Source organism: Bidens hawaiensis, unplaced genomic scaffold (genome assembly GCF_021521415.1).
Source record: "Bidens hawaiensis isolate Kalapana, Puna unplaced genomic scaffold, B.hawaiensis_p1.1 tig00025586_1, whole genome shotgun sequence".
In the NCBI taxonomy this organism is placed as follows: Eukaryota; Viridiplantae; Streptophyta; class Magnoliopsida; order Asterales; family Asteraceae; genus Bidens; species Bidens hawaiensis.
Window position 1 is genome coordinate 277,815 of NW_027494092.1, and position 20,527 is coordinate 298,341.

The 20,527-nt window shown below is 34.6% G+C and overlaps 2 protein-coding genes and 1 pseudogene across 2 annotated transcripts; all 3 read right to left on the reverse strand.

Moving 5' to 3' along the window:
- Nucleotides 1-483: 483 nt before the first annotated feature.
- LOC143571816 (methyl-CpG-binding domain-containing protein 7-like) lies at nucleotides 484-6,513 on the reverse strand. Its single transcript, XM_077057142.1, has 8 exons — nucleotides 6,394-6,513; nucleotides 5,991-6,089; nucleotides 4,955-5,158; nucleotides 4,185-4,340; nucleotides 2,423-2,587; nucleotides 2,138-2,346; nucleotides 1,227-1,290; nucleotides 484-551 (listed from the first exon to the last, which is right to left on the reverse strand). Exons 1-6 carry the CDS (start codon nucleotides 6,511-6,513, stop codon nucleotides 2,143-2,145), a joined length of 948 nt encoding a protein of 315 aa, XP_076913257.1. The 3' UTR covers nucleotides 484-551; nucleotides 1,227-1,290; nucleotides 2,138-2,142.
- A 2,039-nt stretch (nucleotides 6,514-8,552) lies between these two features.
- On the reverse strand, nucleotides 8,553-9,876 carry LOC143571810 (small ribosomal subunit protein uS8-like). The gene is made up of 3 exons (XM_077057136.1): nucleotides 9,721-9,876; nucleotides 9,486-9,646; nucleotides 8,553-8,722 (listed from the first exon to the last, which is right to left on the reverse strand). Exons 1-3 carry the CDS (start codon nucleotides 9,851-9,853, stop codon nucleotides 8,624-8,626), a joined length of 393 nt encoding a protein of 130 aa, XP_076913251.1. The 5' UTR covers nucleotides 9,854-9,876; the 3' UTR covers nucleotides 8,553-8,623.
- An 8,048-nt stretch (nucleotides 9,877-17,924) lies between these two features.
- On the reverse strand, nucleotides 17,925-18,790 carry LOC143571817 (NDR1/HIN1-like protein 10; annotated as a pseudogene).
- Between the last annotated feature and the right edge of the window lie 1,737 nt (nucleotides 18,791-20,527).

The window sequence follows — 20,527 nt, forward strand, 5'->3', positions numbered from 1 at the left end:
AACCAGTCTTAACTCTCCCTCTCACATTGTTTTAAAAAGGTGCATTGCCCAACAAAACAGCAATAGGCCCATATTTCATCCATTTTCCAGACAAGATGAGTCACGACAACCGCCCAATGCTGCCTCCCACCAAATAGCAGGCTAACCGTACCAGGATAAAATCAATACCGACCCTATCTCAATTTCTCACTCTCTCCGACTCTCTGAGTAGGATATCATCGAGGCTTGTTTGCTTGTTACCAGTTCGATACATAAATCAAAACCAACTAAACTGAACCAGAAACACCCCTATGTTTTTTTACCCTTTCATGTTAACCATATGAATCTGAAAAGTTAAAAATGCTAATGTACAAATAAATGAAATAATAAAATAGAAAGGCTTCGGCTCACTCATTAGTCATGATCCATAATCCATGCCCTTGGCATCTAAAACCCACTCCACAAACCAAACTGATATAAATAAAGATCATAAATATATCACTCAACAAAGTACATATTCATCATCATCATCTCCACCTAAACTCACAATAAGTGTAGCTGCAGATTCAAACCTAGTTCACAAATTAACACACAAAATATCAACATCAATTGGGTGCTTCATTTGACCCAATTAAGAGTAGGTCATCATGGATTCATCACTTCACATAATGATAATCCTTAATTCACCAGTAAAATCATATATATGTATCACTAGTTGCTTTATGATATAAGATTTACAAACTTTATAATATTAAATTCAAATCATTTTCGTACAGTTTTGAATTTGCTATCAACCAAAAAACCCGAAAAACCAAACTTAAGTAATTTGTAAGGATTTCATCAATAGTGTAGCCTAAAAATTTTAGATCCAAATGTGTAATAATTAACAAAAAGTTTGACCCAAATTCATTTTTTTGGACAATAATTTTTCGGCCCAAAAATTTTCAAGCCCAGATGACAAAACACAAAAACATAACCGAACATAACCCATTCTGAAAACCAAAAAACAAAAAAAAAACAAAAAAAAAACAAAAAAAAACACGCGATGTTCAAACACCAAAAAACCGTGTTTTTGGTTCTGTTTTGAGCCCAAAATCGATCCTGCACAACCCTACTCATAGTTAAGAGAAATCAAAGTAGTTTTATTTTTCCTTCAAATTATATTATATCATGATAATGAAACAAATAACGATAACGGCAAGACAAAAATCACATTTGATCTCCACAGCAACCGACTAAAAACATACCAGCGTCATAATAATCCATTTGAAAAGATCTTAAATGGTAGTCATTCAGCTTCAGAAGTAAAACCTGAAATACAAGAAAGAAATAATCAACATTTGAAGACAGTATTTCTATTAAATCATCTGAATCACATTTGAATGAGTAAGTCTGGTCCTGTCATGTTGGGTTGACCCGAAACACCTTTATCCTCAAAAAAATGTTAGAAGAGTTGGTGTCATTATGATTACAAGCCTTGGGGTGTGCATGTAACCAAATTACCCGACCTGTAACGAAATTAACCAAGCCTAACCCAAATACGGCGGTTATTTATCAGTATTTTCAAAAACTGAAATTCCGGTTTGGTTTTGGTTTTGCATGTACAAAAACCAACAAAAGGCAAACCACATACATAAAAACCCAAAAAACCGACCTTTTGTTATTGAATTTATGAATTATAATTTTATTTTTCAATGTAAAGCAGTTAATAAAATAATTAAGAATGTAGCCCAAAAGATATAGGCTCAAATATGTAATAGTAAATTAATCATTAATTCATTATATAACAAAACACTTTGGGCCCAAAGTTTCATGCCCAAATTCATTATTTTAAGCCTTTACTTTTCCACCCAAAATATTAAGCCTAAATGGAAAAAACTGAAAACCGAAACCAAGCGGTTGTCAAACCCCAAAAACCAAATTTCAGTTTTTAGCTAACTTTGAGCCCAAAACCAACCTCGTACACCCCTAATTGCAATAAACTATATTACTTCCATAGTTATCAAAAGCGCTAGCCTGGTGCGCCTAGGGATGTACGAGGTTGGTTTTGGGCTCAATAAAACTATTTAAAGTTTTAAACGAAATGATTTGGTTAGCAAATACAAATTAATAAGTAAACAGGTCAACATTAACAAGTGTACAGACAAGATTTTTATACCTATGTTACCCAGAACCTGTAGCATCGTTGATAGACATAAAAAACGTGTTTCCCCATTGTTGTTTCACGGAATCCGGAACCAATGTTTGGTCCAAGTAAGCATTCCATGCATCATCCTCGCCAATAACCCAATTGACTTTACTTGGAAGACAAGTCTTCTCTTTTATTGACATTGTACTTTTCTTCCATGAATTATACGAACCACAACTCTAACAAGAAAAAAATCCCGACAGTAAGTGGTCATAAGTTCAGGCAAACATAAGTTGACCAGTAAAAAAGTCAAACCTTAATAGGACTGCTTAATTTGAAGGCCTTTGAAAGAGGCAGATTCTTTTCCCTAATTTCTTCTAGAACAGCTGATAAGGGTAAGTTTTCTTCCATTTGTGTTACATATCTCTCAACCGCTAACAAAGATCTAAACTTTTGTCCCGTTCCTTGCTCGTAATAATACTGCATAAGTGTGGTCAAAATTTCAGCGATTTGGATTTCGAAATTAGTAAACTAAACTCATTTGTAAACGCGTTAACGATCCAAGCTGATCGTGAGCTACTTGAGATCGGCTCAAATCGAGCCGAGCTTATATGAGCTTGAACCTAATAATAAGCTTGTCTAATAAACAAGCCAGAGTCTTAACGAGCCTAATATTTATATAACTTTCATTTAATATATTTGATACATATAATTATAAATTTATAATAATATTTATGATATATAAACTATGATAAATGTAACTAAATGGTATATACCATAGTATATAAAAGTTATAGTTATATATAAAGAAGTTTGGTGACACTGAAACATGATTAGTCCAATATATAAAAGAGAAGTTTGGTGGCGCTGAAACATGATTAGTCCACTTGGCAGTGTGTCATTGGGCCAATAATATTTTTTTGTTTTTTTTTTTGGTTTTCTTTTTTTTAAGTTTGATAATTATATTTCTAATTATTTTTGTTATGTTTTTTATTTGTTTTATTTTAGTTCCGATACCATAACGAACGTGACTGAAATTGACCTAATTTGCGTAGACTTACCGCATTTTGTTTTAGTTCCAATACCGTAAGAACGTGATGGAGACCGACCAAATGAAAATTCTTTTTTTTTTAGTTTTGGTTTCGGAACGAACGTGAAAAAAACCAACCGAATTTGCATAGTCTTACCACCTCAACGTCAGGGATCAACAACGCTCGAGTTTTACCGACCGACGCCACCCCATGGGTGGGTCCATCTCAATTTTTATAACTTCTTTGTTTTAGTTCCCGTACAATAACACGTGTAACCAAAACGGACCGAATTCGTGTTGACCTACTGCCTCAACACTTAGGACCAGTAATGCTTGGGTTTTACCACCGTCCGGATTTACCGACCTACCCGGCGCAACGCGCCGGGTAAAAACTAGTTAAAAAATAATAAAAGAGCGAAGCTCGACTTTAGAAATAGATCTCTAAATGAGCCAAGCTCGAGCACGCGCTCTCATAAGTTAAACAAGTCTGGGTGAAGCTCACGTAAGTTAAACAAGCCTGACTCAAGCTATTGTAAATTAAACAAGACAGGCTCAATCTCTCGTAAGTTAAACGTGCGGGGCTCGAGCTCTCATAAGTGAAATGAGCCAAGCTCGAGCTCTCATAAGTTAAATGAGCCAGGATCAAACTTGAAGTACTACTCATGACCCAAGCTGGTCTTTAGAAAATAGATCTCAAAATCAGTCGAGTTCGAGCTCTCGTAAGTTAAACGAGCCAGGCTCGAGTTCTCGTGAAATAAAAGAGCCAAGCTTGAGCTGTAATAAGTTAAATGAGCTCAAGCTCTCGCAAGTTAAACGAGCCGAGCTCAATCCTACACGGGCTCGGCTCTTTTACACCCCTAATCAAAATATATATGTAAGTGTATAAAGAAAATGCATGCGCGTAAATAATAATAGGATTTATTATCCAACTTGTTATGCATAAGCAAATTTATTTAAGTGCATTAACCATATTGAACAAAAAGCATAGCAAGACAAAAACACCAGAATTTTAAACAACCAAAAAAAAAAAGGCAAAAAGAATGGTACCTTGTCGGCAGAGCCACCATTTCTACGTGGCACTTCCTCCACAATCCAACCATCCGGAAGTTTGAAAGGGGGTGGGGGTGGGGGTGGGGGTGAGGGTGGGGTTGACACAATAGCCAACTCAAATTGGCCATCTTTATTATCTTCCAATTCTAACACCTGCAACAATAATTTAATAAACGAACAACGTGAACACAAAATTGTTGTTCATTTAGTTTAAACAAAAGAACATGAACAAATGTCTTGCTCATTTAAATTCGTTTAAATTTATTCGTTTACATTCATTTATGTTTGTTAGTTTGCGTTTGTTGATATATTCATTTAAAATTATTTGGCCCGCTACAACTTAGTCAAGTTTTAATAGCTTTTTAGGCCAAACACATTGTGCTTCACAATACTTTAAACTGGTTTTAGCTCAGCTAGGTTCGTTCGTTTAAGTTCATGAACCGTTGTTAATATTATAAACGAAGGAACATATACGAACACAAACATGCTCATTTGCTTAACGAATGAACACGAACAAAAAACCTCGTTCTTTTAATTGTTCCTTTCGAGTTCGTTTAGAAGCCTATCAGTCGGTCAAAGGGGTTCGTGTTAAAATGGGTCGAAATGTGTAGAGTCAGATTGGGTTGACTCAAATCAATTATTGACCAAAAAGTAAACCTTTTGAACAATTAGCGTTTAAAACATGGTTACAAGAATTATACTTATTATATAACAATCAATTTTCTTAAATAACACCTTTACACAAGTTTTGAGAATCTATGGTGTACCTTTCCATCATGATGGTATTTTACCCGTTTGCCCCTGGTTCTAGTTTGTATAGCCGCTTCAGTAGTGTGATTCTCAACTTTTTCATCATCATAACATTTTAACCTCTTGACCCGCGTTGTTGGAGGTGTAACTCCATCGTTAACGTATCTCTCAACCTCTTTAAGAGATCTGAACTGTTGTCCAGTTTCAGGTTCTATGTAATACTGCACAGGTGCATAATAATAATGTTAATGTTAACAAAACGAACGTTCAAGGAAGCGTTCGTGAACTGTTCGAAGTCAAGTTCATTTATTTGGCAAATGAACAAAGTCAACGAACATGAACAAATGTTTTTGTTCGTTTAGTTAAACGAAAGGACATGAACACGCGCTCATTCATTCATTTATGCTCGTTTATGTATGCCATTTACGTTCATTTATGTTTATTAGTTTATTTTAGTTTAAGTTCGTCCGTTTATATATTCATTCAAAATGTTTAGGTTTGTTACAATTTAGTTTAGTCTTACAATTAAAATATCACATTTAACAATTTAGTCTAGTTTTAACAACTTTTTAGGTACAACATATCGACGTTCACGCTTACTTCTGATTTGTGTTTGCTCGGTTATGTTCGGTTACAGTTAAACGAATGAACACAAACAAGCTCCGTTCGTGTTCGTTCAACCATGTTTGTTCGTGATCCGTTTGTTTATTAACAAATGAACATAAACGAACAACACGCTCATTTTCGAGCTTGAACAAATAAAACCCCATTCATTAATTTGTATATGTTTGAATGTTTGTTCGATTCCAGTTAACAAACGAACACAAACATGGCCCGCTGTTCGTTTACGTTCGTGAACCATTCGTCTATACTTTATACTACTAACAATCGAACATAAACACACCCAACCACACACATTTTCTTAACGAATGAACACGAACAAAAAAACAACCACGTTCGTTTATCTAATCATGTTCAATCGTTTGTTAGGTTAAAGTTAAACGAACGAACATGAACATGCCCCGTCGTCATTCATCAGCATTGTGAAATTACCTTGTCAATAGAGCCACTAAACTTCCGAGGTACCTTTTTCACTTTCCAACCTTTAGGCAGTGTAAACTTTGAGGTGGTTATCTTATTTTTCGGAGACCCCTGCAATAATCAATGGCTCAAAAACACCATTATTACAATAATAATAATAATAATAATCTAGATAACAAAGATTTATTTAGATAAAATTGGAATCCACCTAAACTAGAGGTTTTTAATCATGTGAAAGTATGTAACAATACACCAAAAGACAATTAATTTATTAATATCTACTACTTCACAACATGAATACATAATAATATCCACAGCTTTTATGAAGAAAAAAAACTAAACACAATTTTATAAGAATAAGCTAAATTAGTGGCATGCATTGAACAATTAGGGCGTGTATTGTATAGATATATACCGGATTAGAGTGATCGGCGGCTAACGGAGTGATTGAATGAGAAATAGGGGTTACGGCATCAACGAGGGCAAGCTGGCGGTTTCCGGCGTAATCGTCGGCGCTAGTGATCGGCTCCTCCATGTGGCAGGTGGTGAGTCAGTGGGATTAGTGGTCATTGGATTTATCAAACCCATTTTGGGGTTATGTTTCCTTATTTAGGGTTTATTTATTTGGGATTATTTATTTATTTAAGCTCTTTAATTTTTAATGACATTGTATTATTTATTTATTATCAAAGACATTTTATTGGCGTGGTGTTGGTAACTAGGCTCGGGCTTGAAATCAAACAAGCTGAAAAGTTGAGTTGAGTTTGAGCTTGACTCATAAAAGGCTCGAATAAGCTTGTAGCTCGTAGAGAAATTTGTTTTTTAAGGTTTTTTTTTTCTTTTACTTTATTTTATTTCCACATGTTATATAAAAGAACAAAAATTAACCTACACATAATATAAAATCTATAAATGGGAGATTTTATAGTTTTATATGCATTATCTTTTCTTTTTCATTTTTTAAAAATTGAGAGGGAGATTCAACATATCATATGTATTGTTTTTGTTTTGTTTAAGTTATATAACGTATTTAATCTAGTGGTTGGTATGAATAGTATCATCATCAGACTATATATATAATTTTTTTAATTAACACAAACATTGTCTTGCTTTGGTAGCTAAAGTCCTATGGCGATCAAAATTTTAGCTATTATCCAAATTTGATAGTGATGATGCATTCCATGTTATTTAATGTGTTACATTCTTTCATTATTCTTATCTCCCTTAAATTTATAATATTGTCTTATGAAGTTTGACAGTCTTAATTAAATCAGTGCAACAAAACGTAGAATAACATGCTTCCGTGAGGGGTTTAAAAATTGACTTTAACTGGTTAATAAATGATACAACTAACTTGTTTTGTGCATCAACAGAAGTTACTTGGAAGTTCAACATTTATCACTATGGACATTAAAGTAGTCAACTAATGAAAAATCCTATCTCGACTACATGCCTCTCTCAATATACTTCAAAGTGTGCCCAACAATGATCCTTATAATTTAAAGAAATAAAACACCATGTTGCATTGCTTTCGGTCACAATTTCAGTGTGATTGCCAGCTAACTGAAAATATTAGAAACTTAACTAAAACATATGACATTATTTGTAATATTTCTGGCACGCATTGGTAAGATTATGTATGCTCTACTTAAGCTTTGTAACAAGTTTAATAACACCTAAAGTAATACAAATAGGTGTCACTTTAGGTGACAACTCAGAATCCCATCTCATATGTTATAGGCTTTATCGCAACCACCTATGAATCACCACACACCACTAGCAAAGACCATCGCAACAGCAACATCCAGACCCATGGCTATTGCAAAAGAAAACCGCTTTGATTATGACACCAATAGCATTTACAACTTTCCTCCAACCAGGTTCAAACAGACCTTATCGCAGATGAACGCCTAGAGGACAGAAAGGTGCTGCTGTAAAATGTTTGTGTCACTGAAGTCCAAATCAAAAGCACCTTTCTTTTGAAATAGTAATAGATGTCATCATTTGGCAATGTTTGATGGTTGCATGGTGACTACTGGGTCTAAAATAAGATGACGCTTCAAGAGCAAAATCCGTACTAGAATTACACAGGTTATATCCTAGTACCCAATATAATAATACAAAACTAAAGCCAATCCTATAATAATAAATATATGGCAATTATACCTGCTAGAGGTCTATTCATGTACGCAGAATTTAAAATTATTATGAATTTATTTTCAACTTTTAAATTGAATGGCAATTTTACAAACCTTGATATATACTACGATACCTTTTTATTAAATATTTTATTCAAAACTATATTTGTTAAATATTTTCATGGCAGATCAACAAGACAACAACTAACGTTTTTTGGTCAGCTGACAAGCTTAGCAAGTACCAAGAAAAACATTTTTTGTACGCATAAAACTGACTAGACAAAATTACTTAACATTGAAAGGTGACAAATACCGAACCCAAAATGTTAATCCAAAATGGTAAAATCTATGATATGACAAATATCTTTCAACATGACGACTTCAAATATGAATCAAACCACATGATCACAATCTTAACAAAACAAAAATCGAAACTCAAAATCATAACATTAATCCTTTCAGATACTATCCTAAAACAGCATTATTAAATCATCAGAATCTGAAGATTCAGTAAAAGAAACCAAGAACTTTACCACCAACATTCTTCCTCCTAGCTTCTTCATGGTCCATGATCCCAGCTGATGTTGTCAAGACAATGTACCCAAACTGCAAGTTTTTATCAAATCATATTTACATATCAGTAAAAACAAAGATAATCATTGTTCAATAAAGATTTACCGACACTAGTTTGACTTTACTACTACAAACAGGTTAAACCAAAAATATGCCAAAACAGATCAAAAGGAGCTAAAAAGCTGCCAAAATGTTAATTTACTGCATAAAAACTTCTATTTACTTACAACTGAAAATTCAGTTTTTGAGATTTTAAAAGCTGTTTAGTTTTGGTCTTCAATTTTACCGTTTGAACTTGAATTTTTTTAACTGAAAAAGAACCATAAATTTGTTTAAAAAACATAAAGCCAAACCATCGGTTTTTAGTTCAATTCAAAATTTTCATCTTTTTTCGGTTTGAGGATACACCCCCACAAAAACTTGTTAAATTTAACATGATATGTTTATAAATTACAAAAACTCTCAAAACCTTAGAATATCAGTTCTCTTGGATCAACTAAACTAACCCAAAAACGCAACCTAATCCATCTATTTTCCAAACTGAAAATTGAAATTTCGTAGACGTTCCTCGGTTCGGATATTAAGTTATTTGGTTATAAATTTTTTGGGCGATAACCGTAAACCAAACCAATCCGAATTACAAATGCGTCTTAACAGAAGCAAATTCAAATCAATTAATACAGTTTATTCAGTTTGGTCATCCAGTTGAGAAAGGAACCAAATATCGATTTCACAATTTGGTTCAATTTTTTTCCAGTTACAAATGCAATTCGAATTTCAGGTTTTAAAGTCTAACCTGTCTTGAGGGAAGTAGTCTTGCAGTCCAAGGCTCGATTTCCTTAACACCAACATCAAACCGGGGACTAATGACTCCACATTTGTTCAAACGCCCATTCAGTTCAACAACAATCTTGCCTGATCTATGGTCATCAACAAACTCAAACTCACCAATATAACCTGCATAATGAAGCATAAATTATATGATTTGCAAACTTTTTTTAATCATAACAAAAGTATGACGAAAAGCGAACCGTGTTTTTGCATGACCATAAGAAACTTGATGATCACTTTTGAAGAAGGCCTAATCATGACCTGTCTTTTCCCCCTCTTTTCAGCATTGTACATGCTCTTAAGTGCATCGTTCAAAACACTCACTCTCACCATCCTCACTAAATCAAAATGCTGCCAGAAGATGAAACAAAAAAGTTAATAATGCATAAAATAAATCAAGCGTAAAGTCTCCAAACCATTGTTTCTAGTAAATGTTTATAAATTTATATAAACCAATTATGGAACACAACAAAATCAAGAGCAGCATATCATACTATAAACTTCATAATCAGTACAAGCCAAATGTTTCAAACATGCATAAGGCTGACAATCAGCTTGTTTGTAAACAAGCGGAGCCAAAAACAAAATAAGCTCGCTCGTTGGCTCGGTTAAACTAAACCCAAATTTAAATAAACATAAACTAAAACACTATTATATTCAACATCTTAAGTACTCAACACACATATAACTAACAAACCATGCATTGTAAGTTAAAAACATTATCTTTTGCTTATATAAAGAATTAATAAGCGTAGAAAATACCAAATACTGGAAAAAAAAAACAAGCTGGCTCAGCTCAGACTACAGCATTTCTATGACTAATCTATCTATTAATTCCTTAAAACATTGATGAAAATATTGTTACCGATGCAAACGCTAAACTGATTCAACAGTGTTTACGAACGAATCAACTAAATGAGCATTCAAAACAAGAGATATGATCTGCTGCTGATTATAGGGAAAAAAGAGGAAATTAGGGTTTACCTGGAAGCAAACGGCTGAGTGAGGAAGGGATGCAGAGGCTTAAAATGATGTTAGGGTTTCGGCTTTTATAGAACGTTGACTACTTACTAAACGACTCCCTTATCTATTGTTCCTGTTAAAAAACTCACCCTTCAATGAAAATATTGTTACCAATATAATTAATTGTTTTGATGATTTAAGAAAAGGATTTTTGTTTGTAAAATGAAAGTTAAAAAACTAATTTTGGTTGAAATATGATTCAAATATTCATAGTTTTATTTTAAAGGCAATGAATGTTTTCGCTTTGATATTTTTCGTAGTTTTATAAACAGGATGGTTTGTAGTTAAAAAACTTATCGTTTGGGGAAGTTTAATTACGTCGCACGATAGTCCATGTAAAGAACTAGATAACCATCTTTTTTCGCCTTTGGTGCTTATACATCCAAAGGCAGCTCCAAAACTTATTTAATGGACAACACTTACGAGGGGTGAAAAATTGCACCGTGTAAAAAGTTTAGTCTAAACAATGGTTGGCTTGCACAAAGAGAGATAACACAATGTCTACAATACCTCTTTTGGTGATAGCTTCCCTTGTAGCAATGCAATTTCAAATAGCCCTCCAAACAAAGCAATTATCCTTTATTGGAATCCAGCATTTCTTTCTGATATAATACAGATATTGTTCTTTTCTAAAGTTATACATTGTAAAGTCACTCCAATTTATCAAAATAAAATATACAAGTCAGTGGATGATGGCACGTCCAGTTCCAATAAATCGTGTTATCAATCTTCACATAGCGTTAATACAATTTTAGACATCTCAAAAGACTACAAACTGAAAAAACTTGGAAATGAATCACAGAGTGAGTGGTCGTCATCCCAAGTGTTTAACCAAAATAAAATATACAAGTCACGACCCATATTCCCTTTAATATTCCTATCAAAATCCATCGAAACACCATTAATCTCGACTTCAAGGTTAACTATATTCCTCCAAGGACTTGTTAAATTGGCCTTCATATAGGTTCGCTTTCCAATAACAATAACTTTAATGCACCACACCAACGACTTGAACCCATAAATGATATACGTTGCCTTTTAAACATCATCTCAACTTTGTTAAAAGAGTTGTATTTAACAATCTAAAGCAACCAACCCCGAGGCATCCCGAATCTAATGAAACTCATTTTTCTCCCACGCAACCCAAGCGAGTTTTTTTCAAAAACGCTTATGATGCATTCTACTTTGGTTTTTGCTTAAACTCTTTTAAGATATTCGATGTCTTTAATGGAGAAACATTTTGAAGACATAACTCATATAGCAAGTTCCACATGCCATTGACTGAATTTCAAAACCATTTTGAAAACATTTTTTATACATGTTTTGATTATATAATAAGATTTTAATTAAAACATCTTTTTATCAATTGAGGGTTCTCGGGATTCTTGTTGGAGGCATGTCAAAGCGTATCACAATGGTGCCTTCTGTAACATCTCAGATTTTTCGTATTTGTATTCGTTTAAGTTTAAATCAATTCGGGAACGTAATTTGGATCTTCCAAACTATTTAAAACTTGTATTTATTGATATTTAACTTGGTTTAATTTATTTTATAATTTCATAACTTTCAATTATGCCAAATAGTCCTTAACAACCTTTAAAATCGCTTAAAACGGTTAAAATCGTATTTTCGGGAACTACATGGACTAGTTTTGCCAATTCTTTCCTGTTTTCGATTAAATTAATGAAACTTAAGCTCCAAGATATGTCAACTAATTTTATAAAACATTTCAATTTCGTTTTATTGCTGTACAAACTAAAATCTTTAAGTTATTATACCCGATTTTGTCATTAATTGATTATTCGGTTTCCTAAAATAGTTATTTCCTAATAAACAAGTCTTAACCCTTAATATTTAAACAAGGCATATCATAAAACCCTAAATTATAACTCCAATACCAGCTCCCATAGCTACAACCACAAAATTATTTTCCCCATTGTCGATTTCTTCAAGAATTTATCAAGTTCGTATTGTTTCGTTGACTTTCAAGCTTCAAGACCCTTTGACTTCGATTATCTCTTATTCCATTCATTGTTCAGGTAAGCTGTCTTCTTCAATATTGTAGATTTTTTATCTGTAAAACAAAAGCCTCAATCAATTTTGCCGATTGAGGAGTCTCAGTGGTCAATTGGACTCAAACCCGTTTAAGGGCATAACAGTCAACAATTTTGACCAAATCAATTTCTCATACTTCTGGTCGGATTCAACGTTCAGTCCAGAAGACTTTTATTCTCGTAACGTAATTTTAAGGCTATTGCCCAAAACCCGACTTCCGAATCGTTGTTCGGATTATGGTCAGTAACATCTCGCTTAAATCTTAAATTTAACATAACTTGAGTTCTAAACGTCCGTTTGGATTGATTCCAGCGGCAACGAGTTCGTTTTTATTTATATTATCATATCCTAAAATCTCAGATTCTGAATTATTTATATCATTTGACATGTAGTGGACGACTCACTTATTCGTTAGCTCGCTTATTCATATTTATATTCGTTATTCATTAATCTAAGGTGAGTTTATCATTCCCCTATTTTACTCAAATTTCTAAATGTTTTGGGGACATATGCGTACGTATTCCTATTTCATACTATATATATTCAAACAATTGCATATGTGTTATTGTGAGTGATTTAATCAAACATACGTGCTACTTGCTTACTTGTGTTACCATTCAATCAATCGTATATTGGAATTACTATTCAATCAATCGCATAGCTGGTGTTCCTACTGGTGACCCATGCCTGATTCGCTTGGCAACGGTCTATATACTTGTTTATGGTTTGATTATATTTATCGCACTTATCACGTTATGCTTATTTATATTGTTGTGTCAAAACTGGTGATATTCTCACTCAACTTTATGTTGACAAAATTCATTTTATACGCATATGCAGGTTGCTTGTATTGAAGATTGAAGTTTGGACATGTAGACGAGACCTTAGGATATAATCAAGTTAATCTTTATTTGAGTTTATATTTGTATATTTAAATTATTTATTGTATTTGGATATTGTGTGTATAATTAGAATAAAATAATTAATTAGATATTGTCATGTTTATATTATGATAGTATCTTCGAGCTGTGAGCAACCGGATCACGCTCCGACATTTCCGCCTTAGGTTGGGGTGTGACACCTTCAGTATACGGGACATTTTTAGAACCACTAGAATACTTAAGGTTATAAAAAAGGAGGGAGAAATTGATGCATAACAATATCAGTACCTTTGAAGTGAAAGTTATATATGGTCACGGTAACATAAATTATAAAATTAAACATATGATATATTTATTATCATCATTAGTTTCCAATAAACACTGGTCTGATATATTGAAGCTTGATTTAAAATTTATAACCAACTCTTGCACGAAGTTAAAGTGAATAGTTTAATTTAATTATGATATATGTCTACTTTATGCTGATGTGATATATGTCTATTGGCTAAAGACAAGGGAAGGCTGAACAACTCTTTGTAAACACATTTTGCTTATATTGCCAACACATTTATGGTCGGGCCGAAAACTACCGAAAATACTCGAGAACCAGTCCGATTTTTTACTGAAACTGAACTGATATGATGTACACAAGGTCCTCAGATCCTATTTTGGCATTTTTTGGGTTCGGGGACTTCTGTAAAAAAAAAGGGCTGGAAGTTTAAACATAGGGCCCAGGTAACAGAAAGATGTGGCCCAATTACATCATTCACTGTGACAGAGTGACCGATATGTTGCCTTAAAATAGCACGGGTATGGCATCGATCAACACAACTACAATCTGTCAATGATCTAATATGAAGCATTCATTGTTTAAATTTTATCAAAACTAATGTACGATCGAAAAATATTTAGTACATGCAAGTCTGCCATGGTGAAGATGGTGACTCAACAGAAATTTACAAACATCAGATTCGTTGGGTAGGAATTATCACGACGAATTTGTTAGTGATCGCTGGAACTTTAAGAAACTCATGGAATCTAGTCCACAGTAAAATATAAAAATTATCAATGTCTAGTAAATCAGTATAGCTTATATTAATAGTAGAGTTGTGAAGATAAGCTCCAGAGTCAAGACTCACAAAAACTAGAAATATTTACAAAAATGGAATTAGAATCACGAATTTTCTAAACTTTACCTATTTATATGAACTAGATAGCTTTTCACCTTTCTCATTTTTTGGATACTTCTCATTTGAACCTAATTCATTAAGTAATACCAAAATTTTAAAATATACGAAAACCGACTCAAGCACATTCTTAACCTAAATTGGACTCTATCCAAGATTTTAACGTGTGATCTCTAATGATTAAGTCCAACAATCACCTGCTAACCGTTTGATGTTCAAACTGATCTTCACATCAACATTTGTACCCCCTATATCCATGATCCCCAAAACGCTATTTGTTGATCTGCCCGATTATTGATAATTATTGGCGGTGATGCTTTATACCCATCCATCGAACCACTAGCCCTCATATCCATAGTATAGTTTTACCTTCTACCTATAACCTATTGGCCCTGTATGTCAATCCATAGTCTTCTTCAAGAACTCTCCATGTTCTTTAATCAACTCATCACCCACATTTAAACCCGAAAGATTGGATCCACTTTCAATCAAATCCTCCTTGGTCGACTCAATACTTTTTGATCCCTATCTTGTTTACCAATGGACCTTAACATCGAATCTTGATGCATGTCTTTAGGTACAAAGTCATCCGTTACTACAGAATTTGTAGTCAATTTACTGATCCCATATCACTAATAATATTTCCACAACTAATAGAAAGGTTAGAGCTCCCACCATGAGTCATTGGACCACGTTCACGGCCACATGAATACCTTCTTTAGTCACCATCTTCGACCCTTGTTGTTCGACCTTCACTCCCTTCGGTCTTAACACCATTAGCACCCATCGCGCCACCAGTAACTACTGTTCCACTTTATTTGTTGCCATATTCTCACTTGCAAGCAATAAAAAACTAACCTTTATGCTAATTGACTTCAACTCTTCTTTGATCATAATTTCACCACCCTACCACATAGATGGTGGGGGGTTGTGATTATTTTTCTTAAATTTTAACTTGTTTAAGAATATTAATGGTTTTGTTAACTATTTTCACAACACAATAATAGTAAATACAATAAGCAAAAGGTTTAATTGATATAGATGATACAATCAATTTTCAGTAGTTCAAGTAAATGTTGCATTACTCATTCATCTGTTACACCAGGGACGAACCTAGTGTTAAACTCCGCTACTCCTCAATTTTTCATCGGCAGTGTAAAAAAATTTTTTTGTCGGTTTTCGTATTTCGATACCCCTGAAAAAAAATATAACGTTACCCCTGTTTGATTAAAGCCAAACTAATTTAAAAGCTCAACTCAATTAAGGCCCAATCGAGTTTAAAACCCAGACCAATTAATCCCATTACCCCTTTATAAATTTTCTAACATGTGCATAAGGGCACATGCAAGAAACATTTATTATGATAATATTCTTATTAAAACTACTACTTGACGTTAATTACATTAATCTTGTAATAACTATCATATTTAACATTATTGTTTTCTCATAACTTTTCCTTCCATTTATGACTACCAAATAATTTTTTATTAATCCCTCTAAAATTACTCTTTAATCATTTCTATTTTCCCACCTTCTTTCTATAAGTATTCACTATTAAACAACCATTTTTATTATCTATCTATCTATTTTTTTTTAAATTAAATGATATAAAACATTACTATTATTCTACAAACGGATGGACATGTTTTTTTGGATTTAAATGAGCTTCCTATTGATGAAGATGCTATTGAATTTGTCGGGATACTTTGTCTTCATGTCTTGAGTATTCTTCTCCATACGGGTTGCTTTGAAATTCCTTTTAGTTATTGGATATCACGACAGAGTTGAGAAGAGTCTCAATTCAATAACGTCTCAATCATACCAAGAAGGAAATGTGGATATTACATCATCTTTTGCAGAAAATAGTGATCCTATAACCAATGCAGTTGAGTTGGTTCAACATATGCTCTATTATTAACAGTCTTTTTAAACGAAAATTTTAAGAAAAAGATAATATTGGTCCAACACCAAGTTAAAAAATAAAAGTTATTGTATGAAATATATATATAAAAAATTGGTTATTGTATAAAATACAGTATAAAAAATTCGTTTACGTCGTACGAAATACTGTAAAAAAAAGTTTTTAAACGCTACCCCTAAGATTTTGGTTTAGATCCGTCTTTCTACACCATCCCAGCGTCAGCTTGAGAACATGCATATTACTTTGTATAATTACAACTAGGTGTTACCACCCGCGCTTTGCCGCGGTCACCAACAATTGTTAAAAACGTAAAACGAAAAGAATAAAACGTTGCTATACCTAACATTCACAAAGAGAACGAAAACTTTTCAAAGCCTAGTAACAAAGTCTATAAGCAAAATGGACCAAAAATCTATCAACAGAAGTCAAATAAATCATTTGCAATAATAATCGCAAGTGAAACGCGCCAAAATATTAACAATAATCGGATTTTGAGTATTTCTACAAAGTAAACTTTAATGTGACTTATTAGCACAACCCACCAAAAGAGAAAGAGCAGATGAAGCACCTAGATTTTCCGTTGAATAAATTAGACGCTATGAAAAGGTTAGTAGGTGCAAAGGATAGTACATTGTTATACATATAATTACCCAAGCAAACCAACGGAGTCTTAAACAATAGACACAAAAATAGAAACTTAAAGACACATCATAAACATATAAACCTCATTTTACACATAAATCAAACAACAGGATTACAAATCCATCAAACTGAAACCTATAAAAGATGCCCGAAGAACGAAATGTCGACACCATCATCATCAAGGTCGGTTGCTCCTCTGCCAATCTTTAATAATCAACCACAAAGCCTGAAAATCTCCGATTCAGTTAACCATAAAGAAATGAATGCCATATATAGAAAAAAAAAGATTAACAACCAGGCCTTATCCTTATTAGATTTCTATCGCTGTCTGCCTTAATCCTAGCCTGTAACAATAATCGGAAGTATATATAAGAATAGTACCCAACCAACGGAAAATCCTGAAGGTTGCGGTGAGGGGTGCCGTTTTCTACGTCTTTTGTGGAAACCATAATTAACTGGCAAATTACCTGGTGAAGTGATGATGATCTGATGGTAAGTTTGATCCGGACTTGATTCGGAACCACGCGAGTTCGTCTTCGTCGGCTGACCGGAATGTACATGTGAATTTCCACCTTCGTCGGCGAGGATGATGTAATGATATGAACTCAAAATTGTACTGTAGACTTTTGACAACTATTCAACTTATAACAATACATCGAACATGCTGCTGAAAGGTATAAACTTCATTCCAATTATTAGCTTTGATATTTAGTTAATGCTTTTTCACAAGATCCAAGAAAAACATGTAGGCTCAACAATACATTTATCTATAACAACATTAATTCAAGCAATACAACCATGTGACATTAAGAACATGCAACTGGTTAACTATCAAATATTACCAAAAAACTAAGGTTTATGCACATCATTCAGCAACTTATATTGATTAAGATGTAACCCTAGAGTATATATACCTTGAAATCAACCAGTAAGTCATAGACCCACACTGCATTGTTTCTGACAACCAACCGAAGACCCATTATTTCCATTCCCCAAAACCCGAACTGAAAAATCCAGGCAATAAACCCTTAAAATCCTCTGTCTAGTCTAGCCCACCAAAAGCCCACCTGAAACATAACCCGAGTCACCATCCTCAAATTAAAATTAACCGTCGCACGACTCCTCTCCACATTAATATCATCCTTCCCATCAATATGCGTATTCACCAAAGCAAAATAGCCTTAAGTGCACTCTCGTTCTTCGACCCCTGCGTAAACGACGGTACCGTAGTCTCCGAAATCGAATCGGACTTATAATAAATAGCAGCTCCAATTTCGTCATAGTAAAAGGTAATTTTGGAATTGGGGTTCCGGGCAGCAAAACCCGGGTCCTAGTAACCGGAAATTAAGCCAGTTGATGAGAGATTGAAGTGGGCTAGGGTTTGGACATGGAATTGGGGGCCGATAATGAGCCAGAAGATGCTGGTAATGAGGATGCAGCCGATGACGAAGGTGAAGAAGCGGTGGACGAAGGTGGCGCGTTGTCTGGATGCGTAGGGGTTGGTGTTGGAGTAGTATGCGTTTGTGGAAGTACAGCTGTGGCGGTGGGATTGACCGGACATTGATTGATGCTATTGACCTAAGAAGTGCCCAAAGAAAACCTTAAAAAAACCAAAGGGAAATTACAAAAATGCCCCCAATCTTCTTTAATACATAGTATAATTAGGCTGAGGGGTGTGGGGCTTTAACGGGGGCGCGAGAGCCCCTCCGCTCGCGCCCCCAGGCGCGAGCACCACACCACCGGGGCGCGAGAGGGGCGCGAGCACGAAAAACAAAGCAGGCGCAATCATGTTAGCGGGACCAAGCTGGCGTAAAGAAGCATTGGGAAGGGAGAAAAGAGACATTAGGGGTGATAAATGAGCCGTTGGGCTCTTATTTAATAAAAAAAAAAGTGTGTTCTTCCTATATATAACCCAAAATCACATAAAACAATTACCACAACTTCAAAAAAAAACCCAAAATCAACCCATCTTCCAAACTTTTTTTTAAAAACATGGCTGGAAATTGGTACCCAAACCTAGATTCAGATTATATTGACGACGATTTATGGTCGTCACCGCACCAGCCGATGTTTTATTCGGAGCCGCAACAATCATCCGGCTTTCAACCATCCAACATACAACCGTCTCCTAACTTTGTTGTTCCGGAGACACAAGAATCACACGGTGAAGCTACGGGACAAAGAAGACGCGCCCACCGGAAAAAACAAGTTGCAACGGACGGGTCGGGACCGGCTTCGACTCCGAGGACGAAACGGAAAACCACTCCGTGGTCATCGGATGAGAAGGAAGCCTTGTGTCGGGCTTGGATAGTCATTTCTGAGGATCGCCGTTGCGGTAATTGTTTTAACGTTTTAAAAATGATTTTTAATAAAAAAGTTAAATAAAAAAGTTAAATGATTTACAAATTTATTTATTCATTTTGCAGCCGACTACCAAAAGAGCAAGATTTTATGGACAAAGGTTAGGGAGACGTTCTATACGCTCGTTGGGAGTACAGAGCGGAACGCCGATATGATTTCGGGTCGGTGGTCCGAAATCAAAAAATTTGTCGGCTTGTTTACTAATCTTTTCAACAGGAACAGCGGTCGTATGAGACCAAGTGGCAGTGATGATTTGGCGGTTTACAATTTCACTGTCGAAGAGTGGAAGCAGGAGTGTTTGCGGAGGTATGGGACGGTGAAGACGTGGGACGATGTAAAGTTGTGGGAGAGGTTGAAAAGGTGTTCCAAGTGGGTTGAGCTGGTGGCGCCGGACGTTGATGCGGAAGTACGGCCGAAACGGACTAAAACAAGTTCGTCCGGAGCGTATAGCACTTCAATCGGGTCGGATTGCCGCGTTGGATTCGACCTAAGCATTGCGGGGGAGGAAACGTCTTCACCGCCGAGGAGGCGGCCATTGGGACGGGACGCCAAGGGGAAAAACCGGCTGAGGGGGAAGCCGTAAACATCGCCAATCTTGTTGAATCCCTCAATAAATTCAACAAAACCATGGAGGTGGTCTCTAATGACAAAAAGGAAAAAAGTCGAATGAGAGATTTAGACTTCCTTACTAGAGACCTCAGTAACCTAAATCCGGTCGATCAAATGTTAATGGAAAAGCAAAAGGAACGTATCCGAAAGAGGTTGATCGAAGAAGACCAAGCCGAAGAATAAGAATAATGTTTTTTTAGTACTTTTATTTTTATTTTATTTTTAGATATTAATGTGTTTTTTCATTAATGTGTGTTTTTTAATAATTTATGAGTTTTTTTAATAATACGTTTTTTGAATATATAGATAAAAAAATAAAAAAAAAATC